Source organism: Haematobia irritans, chromosome 5 (genome assembly GCF_050003625.1).
Source record: "Haematobia irritans isolate KBUSLIRL chromosome 5, ASM5000362v1, whole genome shotgun sequence".
Taxonomy (NCBI): Eukaryota; Metazoa; Arthropoda; class Insecta; order Diptera; family Muscidae; genus Haematobia; species Haematobia irritans.
In genome coordinates, this window is record NC_134401.1 from 152,671,729 (window position 1) to 152,689,581 (window position 17,853).

Consider the following 17,853-nt stretch of genomic DNA (forward strand, 5'->3'; position numbering starts at 1 on the left):
AAGTGTTGTTCCACCAAGACAACGCACCGTGCCACAAGTCATTGAGAACGATGGCAAAAATTCATGAATTGGGCTTCGAATTGCTTCCCCACCCACCGTATTCTCCAGATCTGGCCCCAGCGACTTTTTCTTGTTCTCAGACCTCAAAAGGATGCTCGCAGGGAAAAAATTTGACTGCAATGAAGAGGTAATCGGCGAAACTGAGGCCTATTTTGAGGCAAAACCGAAGGAGTACTACCAAAATGATATCAAAAAATTGGAAGGTCGTTATAATCGTTGTATCGCTTTTGAAGGGAACTATGTTGAATAATAAAAACGAATTTTGACAAAAAATGTGTTTTTCTTTGTTAGACCGGGGACTTATCAGCCAACCTGTTAAAGGAGCATTGGACGGTATGGTTCCAAAGCAAAAATGGAGGGAAATTGAGAATGCTTTGTCTGGCGTCTACTCACAGGTGCTGGAAAAGTTTCCCGGCCCAGATCCTAGACACCAAGAGGCTGGTGTTTACTAAAAAATGATGTTTACTAAAAAAATTAAAGTGAACTCTGTACTGTACACGACATATTTAAAAATATGTTGTATACAGTACTTTATAAGTTCAGTACTAAGATGAGTATGTGTATGTGCACAGTAGTTTATAACAATTCAGGTAATAATTTTCACACTGCTTAATGATGGCGACAACGACCATATAATTTCAATCTGAACAGGTACTCCTATTCTCAGAATTTGCACAAAATCTTTTTATGATTATGATGGTTCAATATAAGCTACAGTGTATAAATATACATTTTGTGTTGCTGCCACTGGTCATTAGAAAGGGATTTATCCATATTTTCATGCTGTAAAGTGTTATTTAGAGATTTTCCAAGGTTTATTTACACTTGCCAGGGGTATTACCATTTTGTATTAAGAGAAATCCCAGATTACCAATTATACACTAAACAGATTTGTTGTTTTTTTATACATAAGGCTGAGGTTTGCTTCCTTAAGACATGTTTATGGTTTGTGTTTGGAGATTAACCAATTAAAATGACAAGTGATGACTTACGTAATAATACTCTTAAACAATATATCTTTCTATTGCCTAATTATCGTTGCATTATCATAATGTATAGTGAATATATTAAAATTCATAATTATAATTTTATGTAGGGTTTCCATATGGATAATTTTCAAAAGAGAACTTTCGCTTTAAAAAAAGAGAACATTTTAACTAAAAAAGAGTTTACAATAAAAAAATTCTTTAATAAATAATTTATAATTTTATTGATGTTAAAATTAAAATAATAAAAGTTTCTATTGATAGAAACAACGAAATAAATATATAATAAAACAATAAAAAACAAAAAGAATCACATTTTCTTGAAAAATAAACAAAATAAATTCAAAACTACGCTGTCAAAAATAAAACACACATGTTCCTATGATCTCGCCCACAATTGACGACGACAACGTATTGGCGTATTTACGTCGTACGTTCAATTACATCTATTTCTAATTTTTACGCAGTACGTCGAAATGTCGCAATTGTGTTCCGACCTTTAATTTGTCAACAGATTTAACCCAGTAAACAATTAGTAGCGAATTCCTACTAAATAAATAAAATTCCATCAATCTAGGATTTTTTTTGGAAATAGAGTGCATAAAGAGCACTGTTGGACATAAAAATACGGCACCAAAAAAGGAGAATGAACAAAAAGATACGAACACAAAAAGAGAACATGTTCTCTTTAAAAGAGATGTAATGGACAGCCTAATTTTATGGAAAGTAATTCACTTTTCATCAACCGCTTCAGAAATGCGCCGATTTGGTAGCGATTCGCAGAAGGAAATTGTAACCATTAAGTTTTTGCGTTAACTCGCGTGGAATCAGAAAATACTCTACCATAATTTGGAGCAAATTCTACCAAAAAATAACAAACAAAAAAATCTTCTATAGAAACTTTTGTCACCATTTTATTGTTATAGAAAAATTTACCAACATTTTAATTCTATAGAAAATGTTGCCACAATTTTATTTCTATAGAAAATGTTGCCACAACTTGTCAAAATTTTATTTCTATAGAAAATTTTGTCAAAATTTTATTTCTATAGAAAATTTTGTCAAAATTTTATCTCTATAAAAAATTTTGTCAAAATTTTATTTCTATAGAAAGTTTTGTCAAAATTTTAATTTCTATAGAAAATTTTGTCAAAATTTTATTTCTATAGAAAATTTTGTCAAAATTTTATTTCTATAGAAAATTTTGTCAAAATTTAATTTCTATAGAAAATTTTGTCAAAATTTAATTTCTATAGAAAATCTTGTCAAAATTTTATTTCTATCGAAAATTTTGTCAAAATTTTATTTCTATAGAAAATTTTGTCAAAAGTTTATTTCTATAGCAAAATTTTATTCATACAGAAAATTTTGGCAAAATTTTATTTCTATTAAAAATTTTGGCAAAATTTTTGCAGTTTTATATCTATAGAAAATTTTGTCAAAATTTTATTTCTATAGAAAATTTTGTCAAAATTTTATTTCTATAGAAACTTTTGTCAACATTTTATTTCTATAGAAAATTTTGTCAACATTTTATTTCTATAGAAAATTTTGTCAAAATTTTATTTCTATAGAAAATTTTGTCAAAATTTTATTTCTATAGAAAATTTTGTCAAAATTTTATTTCTATAGCAAAATTGTGGCAAAATTTTATTTCCATAGAAAATTTAGTAAAAATTTTATTTCCATAAAAAAAAATATTAAAAATTTTATTTCTATAGAAAATGTTGTCAAAATTTTATTTCTCTAGAAAATTTTGTCAAAATTTTATTGATTGGAAATTTTGTCAAAATTATGTTACTCTAGAAAATTTAGTCAAAATTTTATTTCTAATAAAATTTTGGCGAAATTCCGTTTCTATAGAAATTTTGGCAAAATGTTATTTCTAAAGAAAATTTTGTCAAAATTTTATTGATTGGAAATTTTGTCAAAATTATGTTACTCTAGAAAATTTAGTCAAAATTTTATTTCTAATAAAATTTTGGCAAAATTCCGTTTCTATAGAAAATTTTGGAAAAATGTTATTTCTATAGAAAATTTTGTCAAAATTTTATTTATATAGAACATTTTGTCAAAAATTTATTTCTAAAGAAAATTTTGTCAAAATTTTATTTCTATAGAAAATTTTGTCAAAATTTTATTTCTATTGAAAATTTTGTCAAAATTTTATTTCTATAGAAAATTTTGTCAAAAATTTATTTCTCTATATAATTTAGTCAAAATTTTATTTTTTTAGAAATTTTGTCAAATTTTTGTTATTCTAGAAAATTTTGCCAAAATCTTATATCTATACAAAATTGGTCCAAAATCTTGTTTCTATAAAAAAAAATTATTTCTATATTGTCACTCTAGAAAATTTTGTCAAATTTTATTTCTATAGAAAATTTTGTCAAAATTTTATTTCTCTAGAAAATTTTGTCAAAATTTTATTGATTGGAAATTTTGTCAAAATTATGTTACTCTATAAAATTTAGTCAAAATTTTATTTCTATATAAAATTTTGGAAAAATTCCGTTTCTATAGAAAATTTTGGCAAAATGTTATTTCTATAGAAAATTTTGTCAAAATTTTATTTCTATCGAAAAGTTTGTCAAAAGTTTATTTCTATAGCAAAATTTTGGCAAAATTTTATTCATACAGAAAATTTTGGCAACATTTTATTTCTATTGAAAATTTTGTCAAAAATTTATTTCTCCAGCTAATTTTGTCAAAATTTTATTTCTCCAAATAATTTTGTCAAAATGTTATTTCTCTAGAAATTTTTGTCAAAATTTAATTTTTTTTTAGAAATTTTGTTAAAATTTAATTTTTTTTTTAATTTTGTTACTCTAGAAAATTTTGTCAAATTTATGTTGCTCTAGAAAATTAAGTCAAAATTTTATTTCTATAGAAAATTTTGTAAAAATTTTATTTCTCTAGAAAATTTTGTCAAAATTTTATTGATTGAAAATTTTGTTACTATAGAAAATTTTGTCAAAAATTTTATTTCTATAGAAAATTTTTCCAAAATTATTTATCTATAGAAAATTGGGCCAAAATCTTGTTTCTATAGAAAATTTTACAATTTGTTTTATAGATTTTGTATTTTTCTTTAAAAATTGAAGTACATCTTAGTTGTAGAGGAATATTTTGCAAAATATGGGAAAGTATCAAGAATTCTATTAATCAACCCAACCAACCAGTAGAAAATCTACGATTTTTGGTAGAATTCTACCAATTGTAACCGTGGTCCTAGGGCGAAAAGAAGGTTAATTCATGACCACACCCAAAAATCACAATTTCGATCAAAATCCTTAAAAATTGATTTTTTATATGAAGAACTTATTTTGACCATATCTCCTTAATAGCGTCCTAGAACGAAAAGGAATATAATTCATGACCCAACAAATCAAAAAATTCATAAAAATCCTCAAATAATCAAATTTTCTCATGAAAAGCTTATATTGGCCATATATTCTTAAATATACGAAAATAAGTTTAATTCATGACCGCCAAAAATATCAAAATTTCGATGAAAATCCTCAAATAATCAAATTTTTTTTGAAAAACTTGCTTTGGTCATTCTTAAATATGCATCCTAAAGCTAAAAGGAGGTTAATTCATGACCACACCCCAAAAACTTATTTTGGCCTTATCTCCTTGATACAGAAATAAAACATATATTATTTTACTACTAATATTTTATTAAACCACATGCTGTACATAAAATCTCACAGATTATTCAACTAGAAGTGTCTTTTATCTCTCCTTTATCAAAAAGCAAAAATTGAAAACCCTCCGACAAATGTTAATAACCGCAAAGGGTTCAATGTTACCCCAACTCCAAAATATTGAATGAAAATTAGCACGACAATTCACATTCACATTCATCAGCATCATCATTAACCACTTGTGTAAATTCAAACACACAAATTCACTTAATAGAGTTACCCGTTGTGGCGATACGTGTGTACATCACTAGTTCGCCTTCATAGTCTGCATACGATTGATTATTATAAGTTTTCGATGGGGGTATGAAGTGTCGCAAAGGATTCTCAATTAGAAAGTCATAGATTTTAGCCAATTTTTGTAGACTGTGAAGTGTATTCACAGAACAAACATCGATTTTATCCAGAATTTCAATAATGCGGTCATGCTGTTGTTTAGCTTTCAATTTGTATTGTTGCGGGTCAACTGAAATGGAATATAAGTGGGAAATTGGAATCAGACAAAGTAATCAATAAAGAACTTGAAGAGTACGTGTTAAAATTGGCATTCCCAATATGAATGGTCATGATGGAAGGGAGGAAAGCACAACAAACCTAAAAATGTGTCCAAATTTAATTTCAAATCATTTGAATGTTGCGCAATTAAGTCCGCCCACAAAATACGATTTCGAACTTCCTGCAAAGCACCAAATGGTGTGAGTAAAACGCCTGGGGCCAATTGAACCGTCGATGAAAGTTCACTGGTTTCGGTTATCAGTGGATTGGGTGATAAATAAAATGAGCTGTAACGGCAGGCAATGAAATGCAAGTGTTGAGATGGACAGAATAGAGATTTTTGCAAACATTTTGCTCCTTACCTTTCTTTACTCAAACAAGATAAATGGTGCATTGGTGTTTCACAAAATGTCGTCAATTCTAAGGTATGAGAAGGTAAAATTGTATTCTGTGCCTGCGGCGGCATCAATGTTAAATCATTTCCACCACCAAAACTTCGTCGCAATGTGGTGTTGTTTAAAGAACTCATGGTCGAGTCAAAATCCAATTTTGTGCTACAGAACACGTTGTCATTGCTCATCTCAAAACTGTCAGCACCCATCAAGGACATGTTGTTATTGGTGATTTTCAATTTTGTTGGTTTGAAGTTCGATTTCACCATTGTGCTGTTGGTCACCATTGCCTCCAAATCGTCCAATTGATGCTTCATAATATTTTTCGAATATATGATTTTATCTTTGATTTGTGATAACTGCATCATATCGTATTGTATACGATTTACCGAGGCACTTATTTCACTGTAGACTTGTTTTATGGAACCTAAAAGAACCTGAATGAGGAGAAATAGATGGAATAGGATATATTTGTAAGACTAACCAATAAAAATAGTATTTTTAGATACGTAGAAAGTCCAATAGGGGGTTTTGTCTATATGAGAACTACGTACAAATTCGGAAACTGTTAAAATCGAGCCAAACCTAACATTCTATATACTCGGTGATAAAAATCAACATTTATCGCAATATTATTATATAGACTCATATAGAATAGGGAGAACAATCTAAATTAAGTCAAGTTTATAATAAGTTGGTGCATTTGTATGTAAAGCCAAGATGGGCCAGTCGGATACCCATCGTCTTAGAAATAAATTCTGAGCCGATTTAGCAATGTCCGTCTGTGTGTTCATGTATTTTTGTGCGCCTCAAGTTTGGCATAGTGCCTTACTTCGGCTCAAAGACAATCACTATTGATTTTGAAAAAAAAATCGGTTCAGATGTAGATATATTTAGCTGCCATATATATTAATCACCGATCTGGTCATAATTGATGTCAAGTGTACCAAATTTTGTTGAAATCGGTTCAAATTCCTGAGAATCAATTTAGGAACTTGCTACTGACTAGTTTGAATGAATATATTTAATGTTGACTGTTATTTACCAATGGTAGGTGTTAGTTTACCTTTATTAATATTAGTTTTCTATGTGACTTTGGCCAAAGTGAGGATGGTGGAGTGGTAGGCATAGTAGGGTAATTTAAGTATTAATGATTAGGATTGATAACTTTACAATTACTATTAATGTATTTTTTTTTAAGAACAATACGATTTATTGGCCACGAAGGCTTACTGTATTGTTAAATAAAATGAAATGAAATGAAATGAAATTCAGTTATAGCTCCCATATATACCATTTGCCTAATTTACACTTTTATGTCCACAGAGCACGGTTGCCACACTTGGTAGAATTCTACCAAAAATTGTAAATTTGTTTTTTTACTGTTTGGTAGATTGGTAGATTTATTGATGTTTTGGTAGATTTTGTAAAATATTCCTCTCAAAAATGTTTCTATAGAAATAAAATTTTGACAAAATTTTTTATAGAAATAAAATTTTGACAAAATTTTCTATAGAAATAAAGTTTTGAAAAAATTTTCTATAGAAATAAAGTTTTGACAAAATTTTCTATAGAAATAAAATTTTGACAAAATTTTCTATAGAAATAAAATTTTGACAAAATTTTCTATAGAAATAAAATTTTGAAAAAATTTTCTAAAGAAATAATATTTTGGTAAAATTTTCTATAGAAATAAAATTTTGACAAAATTTCCTATAGAAATAAAATTTTGACAAAATTTTCTATAGAAATAAAATTTTGACAAAATTTTCTATAGAAATAAAATTTGACAAAATTTTCTATAGAAATAAAATTTTGACAAAATTTTCTATAGAAATAAAATTTTGACAAAATTTTCTATAGAAAAAAAATTTTGACAAAATTTTCTATAGAAATAAAATTTTGACAAAATTTTCTATAGAAATAAAATTTGACAAAATTTTCTATAGAAATAAAACTTTAACAAAATTTTCTATAGAAATAAAATTTTAACAAAATTTTCTATAGAAATAAAATTTTGACAAAATTTTCTATAGAAATAAAATTTTGACAAAATGTTCTATAGAAATAAAATTTTGACAAAATTTTCTATAGAAATAAAATTTTGACAAAATTTTTTATAGAAATAAAATTTTGACAAAATTTTCTATGGAAATAACATTTTGCCACAATTTTGCTATAGAAATAAAATTTTGCCACAATTTTGCTATAGAAATAAAATGTTGACAAAATTTCCTATAGAAATAAATTTTCTGTTGGTTAAGCTACACTTGTAGTTTAGTCAATGCATGGTTTTAAGCTGAAATCAAAACAAAAACAATAACAATGATTAAAGAACAAAATAAAACGAAATAACATTTTGACAAAATTTTCTATAGAAATAAAATATTCCGATAGAAATAAAATTTTGACAAAATTTTCTATAGAAATAAAACTTTGACAAAATTTTCTATAGAAATAAAATTTTGACAAAATTTTCTATAGAAATAAAATTTTGACAATATTTTCTATAGAAATAAAATGTTGACAAAATTTTCTATAGAAATAAAATTTTGACAAAATTTTCTATAGAAATAAAATTTTGACAAAATTTTCTATAGAAATAAAATTTTGACAAAATTTTCTATAGAAATAAAATTTTGACAAAATTTTCTATAGAAATAAAATTTTGACAAAATTTTCTATAGAAATAAAATTTTGACAAAATTTTCTATAGAAATAAAATTTTGACAAAATTTTCTATAGAAATAAAATTTTGACAAAATTTTCTATAAAAATAAAATTTTGACAAAATTTTCTATAGAAATAAAATTTTGACAAAATTTCCTATAGAAATAAAATTTTGACAAAATTTCCTATAGAAATAAATGTTGAACAAAATTTTCTATAGGAATAAAATGTTGACAAAATTTTCTATAGAAATAAAATTTTGAAAATTTTTTCGATAGAAATAAAATTTTGACAAAATTTTCTATGGAAATAAATAAATTTTGACAAAATTTTCTATTGAAATAAAATGTTGACAAAATGTTCTATAAAAATAAAATTGTGACAAAATTTCCAATATAAATAAAATTTTGACAAAATTTTCTATAGAAATAAAAATTTGAAAAAAATTTCTATAGAAATAAAATATTGATAAAATTTCCTATAGGTATAAAATTTTGACAAAATTTCCTATAAAAATAAAATTTTGACAACATTTCCTATAGAAATAAAATTTTTACAAAATTTCCTATAGAAATAAAATTTTGACAAAATTTCCTATAGAATTAAAATTTTGACAAAATTTCCTATAGAAATAAAATATTGACCAAATTTTCGGATAGAAATAAAATTTTGAGAAAATTTTATAAAGAAATAAAATGTTGACAAAATTTTATAAAGAAATAAAATGTTGACAAAATTGTCTGTAGAAATAGAATTTTGACAAAAATTTCTATTTTTCGGCCGTTTTATATTCATATAGCCGCCTGATGCGGAAGTTACAATTCCGATTTACTTAAAATTTTGCACTGAGAGTGGAATTAACAGTTTAGCAATGTGACAATGGCAATAAGGATACCACAATTTCAATAGGTTTTTGCTCACCTCATGATTTTCCAAATATTTTTGCGAATGTTCAATATCGACTTTAAGGGCTTCAATTTGCTGCGTCAAGTATTCGTTTTCGCCTTTTTTAAAATTAAAACAGTTATACTCCCACACATAGTTTCGCATAATTTCCTCGCTTTGTTCCGTTTCCATGTCAGAGTTAAATATTTTAACCTTTTCCAAGAGTTTTTCCTCAAAATCGTCATATGTATTTGGAAAATCAAGTTTCATATTATCGTGTTCTTGTCGTGCGACCAGATATTTGCCAACAATACTAAGAAAACTTGCCTTTGTTTTCATGAAATTCATTTCGAAATTCGTTAAAGGTTCCCGACTATTGGTTGCAATATTCGATTCATTATTGATGGTTCTATTCAAGGACATTATATGCTGTAATTGTTCTTCTTTTAACCGCAATATCGTATTGAATATAAGGAAATTCGGTATATTGGTAAATATTTGTCGCATATTAGACCAAATTTTTGATTTTGCTTCCTGCAACACTTCATCTGTGGAAGAAAAATAACAAATATTGTTAATAACTGAACTCCAAACAAATGATACCGCCTTACAATTTTTAGTTTGTTCGCACAGCATGTAGAAGTCTTCCAATTCATTCAGAGCCTTTTGGACTGCCTCATTTGCCCTATGTTCGCTTTTATTCTCATTGTTCAATACTACGGGCATAGTTGCCTTAATTTTTTCCTTGTTTTCTTCCTCCTTTTTAAGACTTTTATCCAAGGCTTTGAATTTGAAATCTAATATATGGACTTTAGCTTCAAGCTGTTCACATTTGTTTCCCATATTTGCTATTTGAATATCTACAATTGGAAATGAAGGAATGACAACTGTACAAATTTTCTTAATGGTCGTATTAACTTACTTTTTGTTTTAATGGAAGCTGCCAGCGCTTCACTTTCCTTTTTCCGATCCTCCAACGATTGTTCTATGTCTTTGTGTTTCTTTTTCAATTCCTGCATTTTCAGATATACTTGCATTTCATGTGGCAAGAAAGAACGCTCACAAATCTGAAAATAATAAGAAATTACATTAAATTGTGTTGTGGACGCATTCCTTAAATTGATCTTACCGATACAATTTGCCCTTTTATTTTTTCAGTTTTATGTATGACGATATTCTCTTTAATATCTTGAACATCTTGTCTTGGTCGTACTCGTCTCATTAAATTGCAAAACATATCCCTCTGCCGAGACTTAAAAACTCTGGAAAGTGGGTGTGTGTCAAGTCAATTAAGAGTCATGATAGTTTTTCTCCATAAACCAACTTACGATTTTAGTGCATCCTCACTTGGCATTGCTTCTTGTGGGCAACCAAGTTTAGTTGCCCAAATTCGAAATGCTTCAATATCATCTTCAACAGTCATTCTTATAATATTAAGCAATACAATCGAAAAATTACTATTTTGCGCCCGTCAAATAGTTTAAATGACTTCCCTGTTTTTGATCGTGGTGTTGGTTCCTTCCTTAACAACCCTGTGACGAATTTAACAAAGGATGGTAACCATGCAACGCTTGGTGTCAAAAATTTGTATGTGGCCAATGCTGCCAAATTTTTTTCTATTTTCCGTTGAAGTTCTTGTTGTTGTACGTTCACACCATGGCCAAAGTGTGAAATCTCAGATGATTTCAGTACAATTGGAATGGTTAAAATAATAATATTCAGTATAATTGAAAAAATTTCAAATGTTTACATTTTCTGTTCATAAGAAAGATATTAACTCCGCAAAGGAACGAGATTTTGAAACTACCCCGCCAACATCTTTTGAAAAGTGCCGTCACTATTGAGAAGTTGTACCACGCCAAGTTACAAAAAAGTATCGCAGACTGCAATTATTAGGTGCTTTTTTAGATAAATTTAGAAGGGCTTCAATAAGTGCCCCTTCATAGTATTAGAAAAAGTGAATTTTAAGATAGTTGTAAATGAACCATTGAGGTCAAGTAGAACACGATTGTTTAATTGTTTATTAATCTGTACTAACATTTATAAATTATTCCTGGTATTACATTCATACCAATAAAAACACATTGAACATGGTCTTAACAAAGGAATTATGTTGATTTATAAGTTGCAATTCTGCTATATTCGGCTGATGCTCCTGCGTCTATCAGTGTTAATTCATGGTGTATGGAAAAATATCTGAAAAACTATCACTTTATTCCATTTGGAAAGTCAAATATTATTTACCAATATAACTTTCACAATTTTATGCGTACTCTGCCAACTTTTTTTGAATTTGACGGAGCTTCTGAAAATCTCCACCACGTCGAAAACTGTCGTATACGATATTCAAAACTCCTCGCAACAGTGCCGTCACTTTGAGAAGTTGTACCACGCCAAGTTACTATAAAAAGTATCGCATGAGTGCAATTATTAGCTGCGTTTTTAGATCAATTTAGAACGACGCCAGTAAGAGCCCCATCAAACTATTAGAAAAAGTGAATTTTAAGATAGTTGTAAAATAATCATTGTGGTCAAGTGAACACGATTGTTTATATATTTATTAATTTGATTAAACATTTATAAATTCTTATAAATATATCATTTATACAACTTCACATTTAACATAATTTTTTGCATTAAAAAATAATGATGTTGAGTTACAAGTAGCAAGTTACATGTTGCAGCGTCTATCAGCCAGTGTGTTTATTCTCGATGGAGGCAGCGTGCCTGTAAAAATATATGAAAAACTATGACTATTCCAATTGGAAAGTCAAAAATTGTTCACCAATATACCTTTCACAATTTTAAGCGTAATAAATATGTTTTCAGCACTTCATTTTTATTTAAATAAATTATAATAAGCTAGTTACACTTGGTGTTGTACAAAATATAAAATGGCTCTTGCAACAATAGTGGTGGCAAAATACTTCCATATACATTTCGTACTTTTTGATACGCTTTCCCCATCACAGTTGGCGATTGTTGTAGTGTCACTTACGAGTCTGTCGTAGCGATGAGGATGAAATGGAACTTTGAAGTGATGGCAGGGATAGATAATGACTTCTTTATTTAAAATACAATATTTGTTACACATTTATTTGATAAATTATTTTAACTATTTTCACCGGATTTGAGTAATAACATTTTAAATTTAATAATAAAAACATTGTGCCATCTTATAGATGTGAACACAGGATTTAAGACTTAATGAGAAAATCGAAGGTGTAATGGACTCTTAAATATTTGCCACACGAAATCATATTAGGTCCACCTGTTTACACTCGATGCATGTCATAATGACAGAGCGCGCATTTTACACCATCTGTCAAATATATTTTCCTCGAATGAGATTTTCATTCAAAATTTTCTCCCGTAGGAGAGGAACATGTATTTGCTGGTAAATTAGTTGCAGGCCGAAAATCAATTTATTAAACCCGTATAATCAACGAGATATTAGAAAACAGAAGACAAAATCAAACAAAAAATGAATTATGTGCAAAATTATTTCAACAGACAGCAGGGAATGGGTAAGTTTCATTGCATTCTCAGATCACCGATCACCAGCAGAAGTAAACAAAGAGCAAAAAGTGTTGTTGGTACCAAGAGTGTTTGGGGAGGGGGGTCTGTCACCTAGGAAACAACAACAAAATTAGTTTTGGCGCTTTAACGAAAAGAAAAGGAGGCAAATTTTGGCTCCAAACTCCCCCTATCTGATATAGAAAGGGCGCGGGATTTTTGTGCGCCAAATTTATTGATAAAATGGTCTATAAGATGTGGTTCAAAGGGTAATTCCCAGTGCATGGTGCTCCAAATAAGAGCGAGTGTTAGGAATTTTGTTAAGAATGCTGGTGCTGCAATTTTTTCACCTATTAACTTGGTTGTTTTTTTTTTCTTTCTTTTCTTCTATAGCCAATGACCTAAGCTATGACTTTGCATTAAAGCGTTTGTGTGTTGCCAAAGAGGACAGCTGGCGTGGCATACAGCCCTCAAATTACAGTTCCGATTTTAATCCAGAACCTCCAATATTTGCAGCAAAATTTGCCAACTGTGATGGCTATCGTCATATGTTGGCCATTGCAAATGAAGATGGCAAAATAGCTTTACAAGATACCACACAAAGAAATTACGAGCCCGAGGAAAAAGCTTTAACTGCACCTCAATGCCATTACAATGCAGTCTTTGATTTGGAATGGTCTCCAGGTCAAATGCGATTTATATCGGCCTCTGGGGATCACACAGCACGTCTATGGGAAGTTTCAAATAGTGAGATATTGCCAGTGCGACATTTTGTGGGTCACACAAGATCTGTGAAAACGGCAGCTTTTCGCAAAAACGATTCTTCTGTTTTTGCCACAGGTGGTCGTGATGGTGCCATTATAATATGGGACACAAGGGCAAATCTGAATGTGGATATGACGCCCCGAGCAGACAATTGTATTTATAGTGGCCATGTTGGTGGTCCGGGGACACCGGTGTCACAACGAAAGCGGTCGCGTACACCAAAAATGCCTCCAAACACAACATCGAGTAGTATCACGGGACTAGCATTTCAAGTAAGTATGAAATGACTTTCATTCATTTAGAGAGCGTAAATGTGGTCCATAGAATATACTTACAAAAGGGTGTACTGTTCAAATCCTAACGATTCGATTCTGAGACCCTCGAAATTCTATATTTGATTGATTGAAAATATAAAGATTGTCCTAATCCTTTTTCCCCCTTGTCTCTTTCTCTTCAAGGATGAGAACACATTAATATCATGCGGTGCTGGAGATGGTATAATAAAAGTTTGGGATTTGCGGCGAAATTATAGCACATACAAGAAGGAACCACATCCCAAGCATAGCTTACCTTACGCAGGCTCCTCCACATTTAAAGGCTTCACAAATCTAATTGTTGACGATGCTGGTTGCCGTCTTTATGCCAATTGTATGGATAACACCATCTACTGCTATAATCTCCATTCATATTCGCCAAGGCCTTTGGCTCGATATCGTGGCCTCTTGAACAGTACCTTTTATATCAAATCTTGCCTTAGCCCTGATGGCCGTTATTTACTTAGTGGAAGTTCTGATGAGAAAGCTTATATATGGAATTTACAATATCCTGATGAACCGTTGGTAGGTTTGTCTGGTCACACTGTTGAGGTAACCTGTGTTGCTTGGGGTTCAACACATGATCGTCCCATCGTGACATGTAGTGATGATGCCCGTCATAAGATATGGCGTATTGGACCTGAGCAAATAACACCAGGTGATTTGCACGATTATTATCGAGGCAATGCGGAATATGTGATGAAGTTCTCAAAACCCACAAATCCATCGGCATCTACACATAAATACAATCTACGCGATTTGGAATCAACGCCAAGATCTCTAAAAAGACTGGTCGAACAAAATGAACGTACACCAAATACTGTCGAAAAAGTTTCAACCAAACGCAGTTTTCTTGAAATGTTGGGAGCGACAGCTTCGAATGATGGTGAGGGAGCGGATGGTGAAGTTGAAACGCATGAGCATAAAAGACAAAAAACCCTCGAAACCAGAGGTAGAAGACTTTTCAGTCCTTGTCCATCGAGCAGCAATAATGTGGCCAGTACTTCATTAGGCTTGTCCGTACGTTGCTTACAAAAACAATTGTCCTCTATTCCAGAGGAACATAACAGTAGTTGTATATCTAGTCCTTTAAGCCATCATGATGCTACAACGAGTAATGATTCCAATCAAGAAAATAACCAACAGCCATCAACAGGTTTACATACGCCTCCTTCAAGTATTGGAATATCGAAAATATTCCCAAACAATACTACGCCTTCTCCATTGGCCGAACGAAGACCGCCAGTTTTAGATATGAATCTTAATGTTGCCACCTCCTACACATCACCTCCATCCACGAGTTTACAGGCCTCAATAGCAGCTCAACAAATGCCTTCAATGGTATACTCACCCACATCAAATCTTCCAAACTATGTTTTAGACGGTGAGGCACCCCATTTGGGTATTATGTCACCAAAACGAAAGCTAAAGGATAAAGTTGATTGGTTAACAAAAATGAGAAAGCAAAAATTGTTATCTTCATGTCGAGGGACATCACTGACGGAAAAAATGCACGATACCACGCAATCGGTTCATGGCTCTGAATCTTCCGGAGGCGGAGTAGGTGGTGGCGGTGGAGGCCCTGTAACAGTTGTATCCTCACCACGTCTGCAAAGTTTACGGCAATCTGAAAGCAGTCCAAGATCAACCCCTAAACGTCGGCTCTCACAAAACCACCATCACCTGTCACCATCATCGCCACATCACCCCAGAACACCAACATCCAGTCGGCGAAATAGTGAAACTACTCTACTGCGTTTTTTCAGTGTGCAGTCATCACAATCATCTGCAACAACAAACAGACAAGAATCATCATCTTTAGCAAATGCGGATGTCGGAGAAATGAGGCCTTTATCGCCAGGACCATCTGTGGCGACAACCAATATGCTATCAGATAATATATCCTCCGAATCTTTACAGTCATCAAACAATCAAACATCCGGCACAACTACATTACCTGCACCTTCTACAGCAACATGTTCCACCGAGTGACGTATTATCTATCAGTTACCTCTTTAATTAGATTTTAGTATATTTTTGATCTAAGTTTATCTATCTATCTATCGCTATAACTTAATTTTCATTTAATTTTAATTTATTATTACTTCTCATCTGGATGATATTCATGCATTTTTCGCTCTTTTTGATGTTGTTTTTATGAAAACACAATTATATTTCACCTCTTTTTACACTGAAAACTACGTTGCTTTTCACATTTTTTTTCTTTTTTTGTTTTTAGTTTCTAATTAATAAGTATATTATTTAGTTTTAAGTACGCGTAAGATGATTGAATTTTTTTTTTATACAAATGTGCTTAAAAAAAAAAAAAAACAAAATAACTTCCCACAGCTAATACGCACATTTACCGTGGGTAATGGTTTGAAATAATTATTACATTTGAAAATTGGAAACCAATTTTTAAATACCAAACAAGAGATATTACTGCCTTGATCTATGATTAACTGTGAAAATTATAGTTCAAATAAATAATAAAGACTTATAAATAAAATATTTATAAAATAGAAAATTATATATTTTTGAGAGTTTTATTTGAAATTTTTATTTTATTTCTATTGAAAATTTTGTCAAAATTTTTTCTTCTATGGAAAATTTTGTCAAAATTTTTGTTTCTATAGAAAGTTTTGTTAAAATTTTAGTTTGTATAGAAAATTTTGTTAAAATTTTATTTCTATAACAAATTTTGTCAAAATGTTTGTTTTTGTTTCTATAGAAAATTTTATTTCTTTGGAAAATTTTGTCAACATTTTATTTCTTTGGAAACTTTTGTCAAAATTTTATTTCTTTGGAAAATTTTGTCAAAATTTTAATTCTATAGAAAATTTTGCAAAAAAATTTAATTCTATAGAAAATTTTGTCAAAATTTTTAATTCTATAGAAAATTTTGTTAAAATTTTTGTTTCTATAGAAAACTTTGCTTCTATAGAAAATTTTGTCAAAATTTTTGTTTCTATAGAAAATGTTGTCAAAATTTTATTTCTACAGAAAATTTTGTCAAAATTTTAATTCTATAGAAAATTTTGCAAAAAATGTTAATTCTATAGAAAATTTTGTCAAAATTTTTAATTCTATAGAAAATTTTGTTAAAATTTTTGTTTCTATAGAAAACTTTTGTCAAAATTTTTGTTTCTATAGAAAATGTTGTCAAAATTTTATTTCTATAGAAAATTTTGTCAAAATTTTAATTCTATAGAAAATTTTGCAAAAAATTTTAATTCTATAGAAAATTTTGTCAAAATTTTTAATTCTATAGAAAATTTTGTTAAAATTTTTGTTTCTATAGAAAATTTTGTTTCTATAGAAAATTTCGTCAAAATTTTATTTCTATAGAAAATTTTGTCAAAATTTTATTTCTATAGAAATGTTTACCAAAATTTTATTTCTATAGAAAATTCTGAGAACATATTATTTCTATAGAAAATTTTGTCAAAATATTATTTCTATAGAAAATTTTGTCAAAATTTTATTTCTATAGAAAATTTTGTCAAAGTTTTTAATTATATAGAAAATTTTGTCAAAATTTTATTTCTATATAAAATTATTTCAAAAATTTTATTTCTATAGAAAATTTTGTCAAAATTTTTAATTCTATAGAAAATTTTGTTAAAATTTTTGTTTCTATAGAAAACTTTTGTCAAAATTTTTGTTTCTATAGAAAATGTTGTCAAAATTTTATTTCTATAGAAAATTTTGTCAAAATTTTAATTCTATAGAAAATTTTGCAAAAAATTTTAATTCTATAGAAAATTTTGCCAAATTTTTAATTCTATAGAAAATTTTGTTAAAATTTTTGTTTCTATAGAAAATTTTGTTTCTATAGAAAATTTCGTCAAAATTTTATTTCTATAGAAAATTTTGTCAAAATTTTATTTCTATAGAAATGTTTACCAAAATTTTATTTCTATAGAAAATTCTGAGAACATATTATTTCTATAGAAAATTTTGTCAAAATATTATTTCTATAGAAAATTTTGTCAAAATTTTATTTCTATAGAAAATTTTGTCAAAGTTTTTAATTATATAGAAAATTTTGTCAAAATTTTAT

The 17,853-nt window shown here is 28.9% G+C and overlaps 2 protein-coding genes across 2 annotated transcripts; one reads left to right on the forward strand and one right to left on the reverse strand.

Annotated features, from left to right (window-relative positions):
- Positions 1 to 4,708: 4,708 nt before the first annotated feature.
- On the reverse strand, positions 4,709 to 10,713 carry dgt5 (dim gamma-tubulin 5). The gene is made up of 8 exons (XM_075309553.1): positions 10,524 to 10,713; positions 10,325 to 10,457; positions 10,118 to 10,262; positions 9,807 to 10,055; positions 9,232 to 9,743; positions 5,611 to 6,077; positions 5,348 to 5,535; positions 4,709 to 5,219 (listed from the first exon to the last, which is right to left on the reverse strand). The coding sequence occupies exons 1-8, from the start codon at positions 10,616 to 10,618 to the stop codon at positions 4,960 to 4,962; spliced, it is 2,049 nt and encodes a 682-aa protein (XP_075165668.1). The 5' UTR covers positions 10,619 to 10,713; the 3' UTR covers positions 4,709 to 4,959.
- Positions 10,714 to 12,540: 1,827 nt separating this feature from the next.
- On the forward strand, positions 12,541 to 16,322 carry l(2)dtl (WD40 domain-containing protein denticleless). The gene is made up of 3 exons (XM_075311117.1): positions 12,541 to 12,722; positions 13,105 to 13,748; positions 13,935 to 16,322. The coding sequence occupies exons 1-3, from the start codon at positions 12,680 to 12,682 to the stop codon at positions 15,780 to 15,782; spliced, it is 2,535 nt and encodes an 844-aa protein (XP_075167232.1). The 5' UTR covers positions 12,541 to 12,679; the 3' UTR covers positions 15,783 to 16,322.
- The last annotated feature ends 1,531 nt before the right edge of the window (positions 16,323 to 17,853 follow it).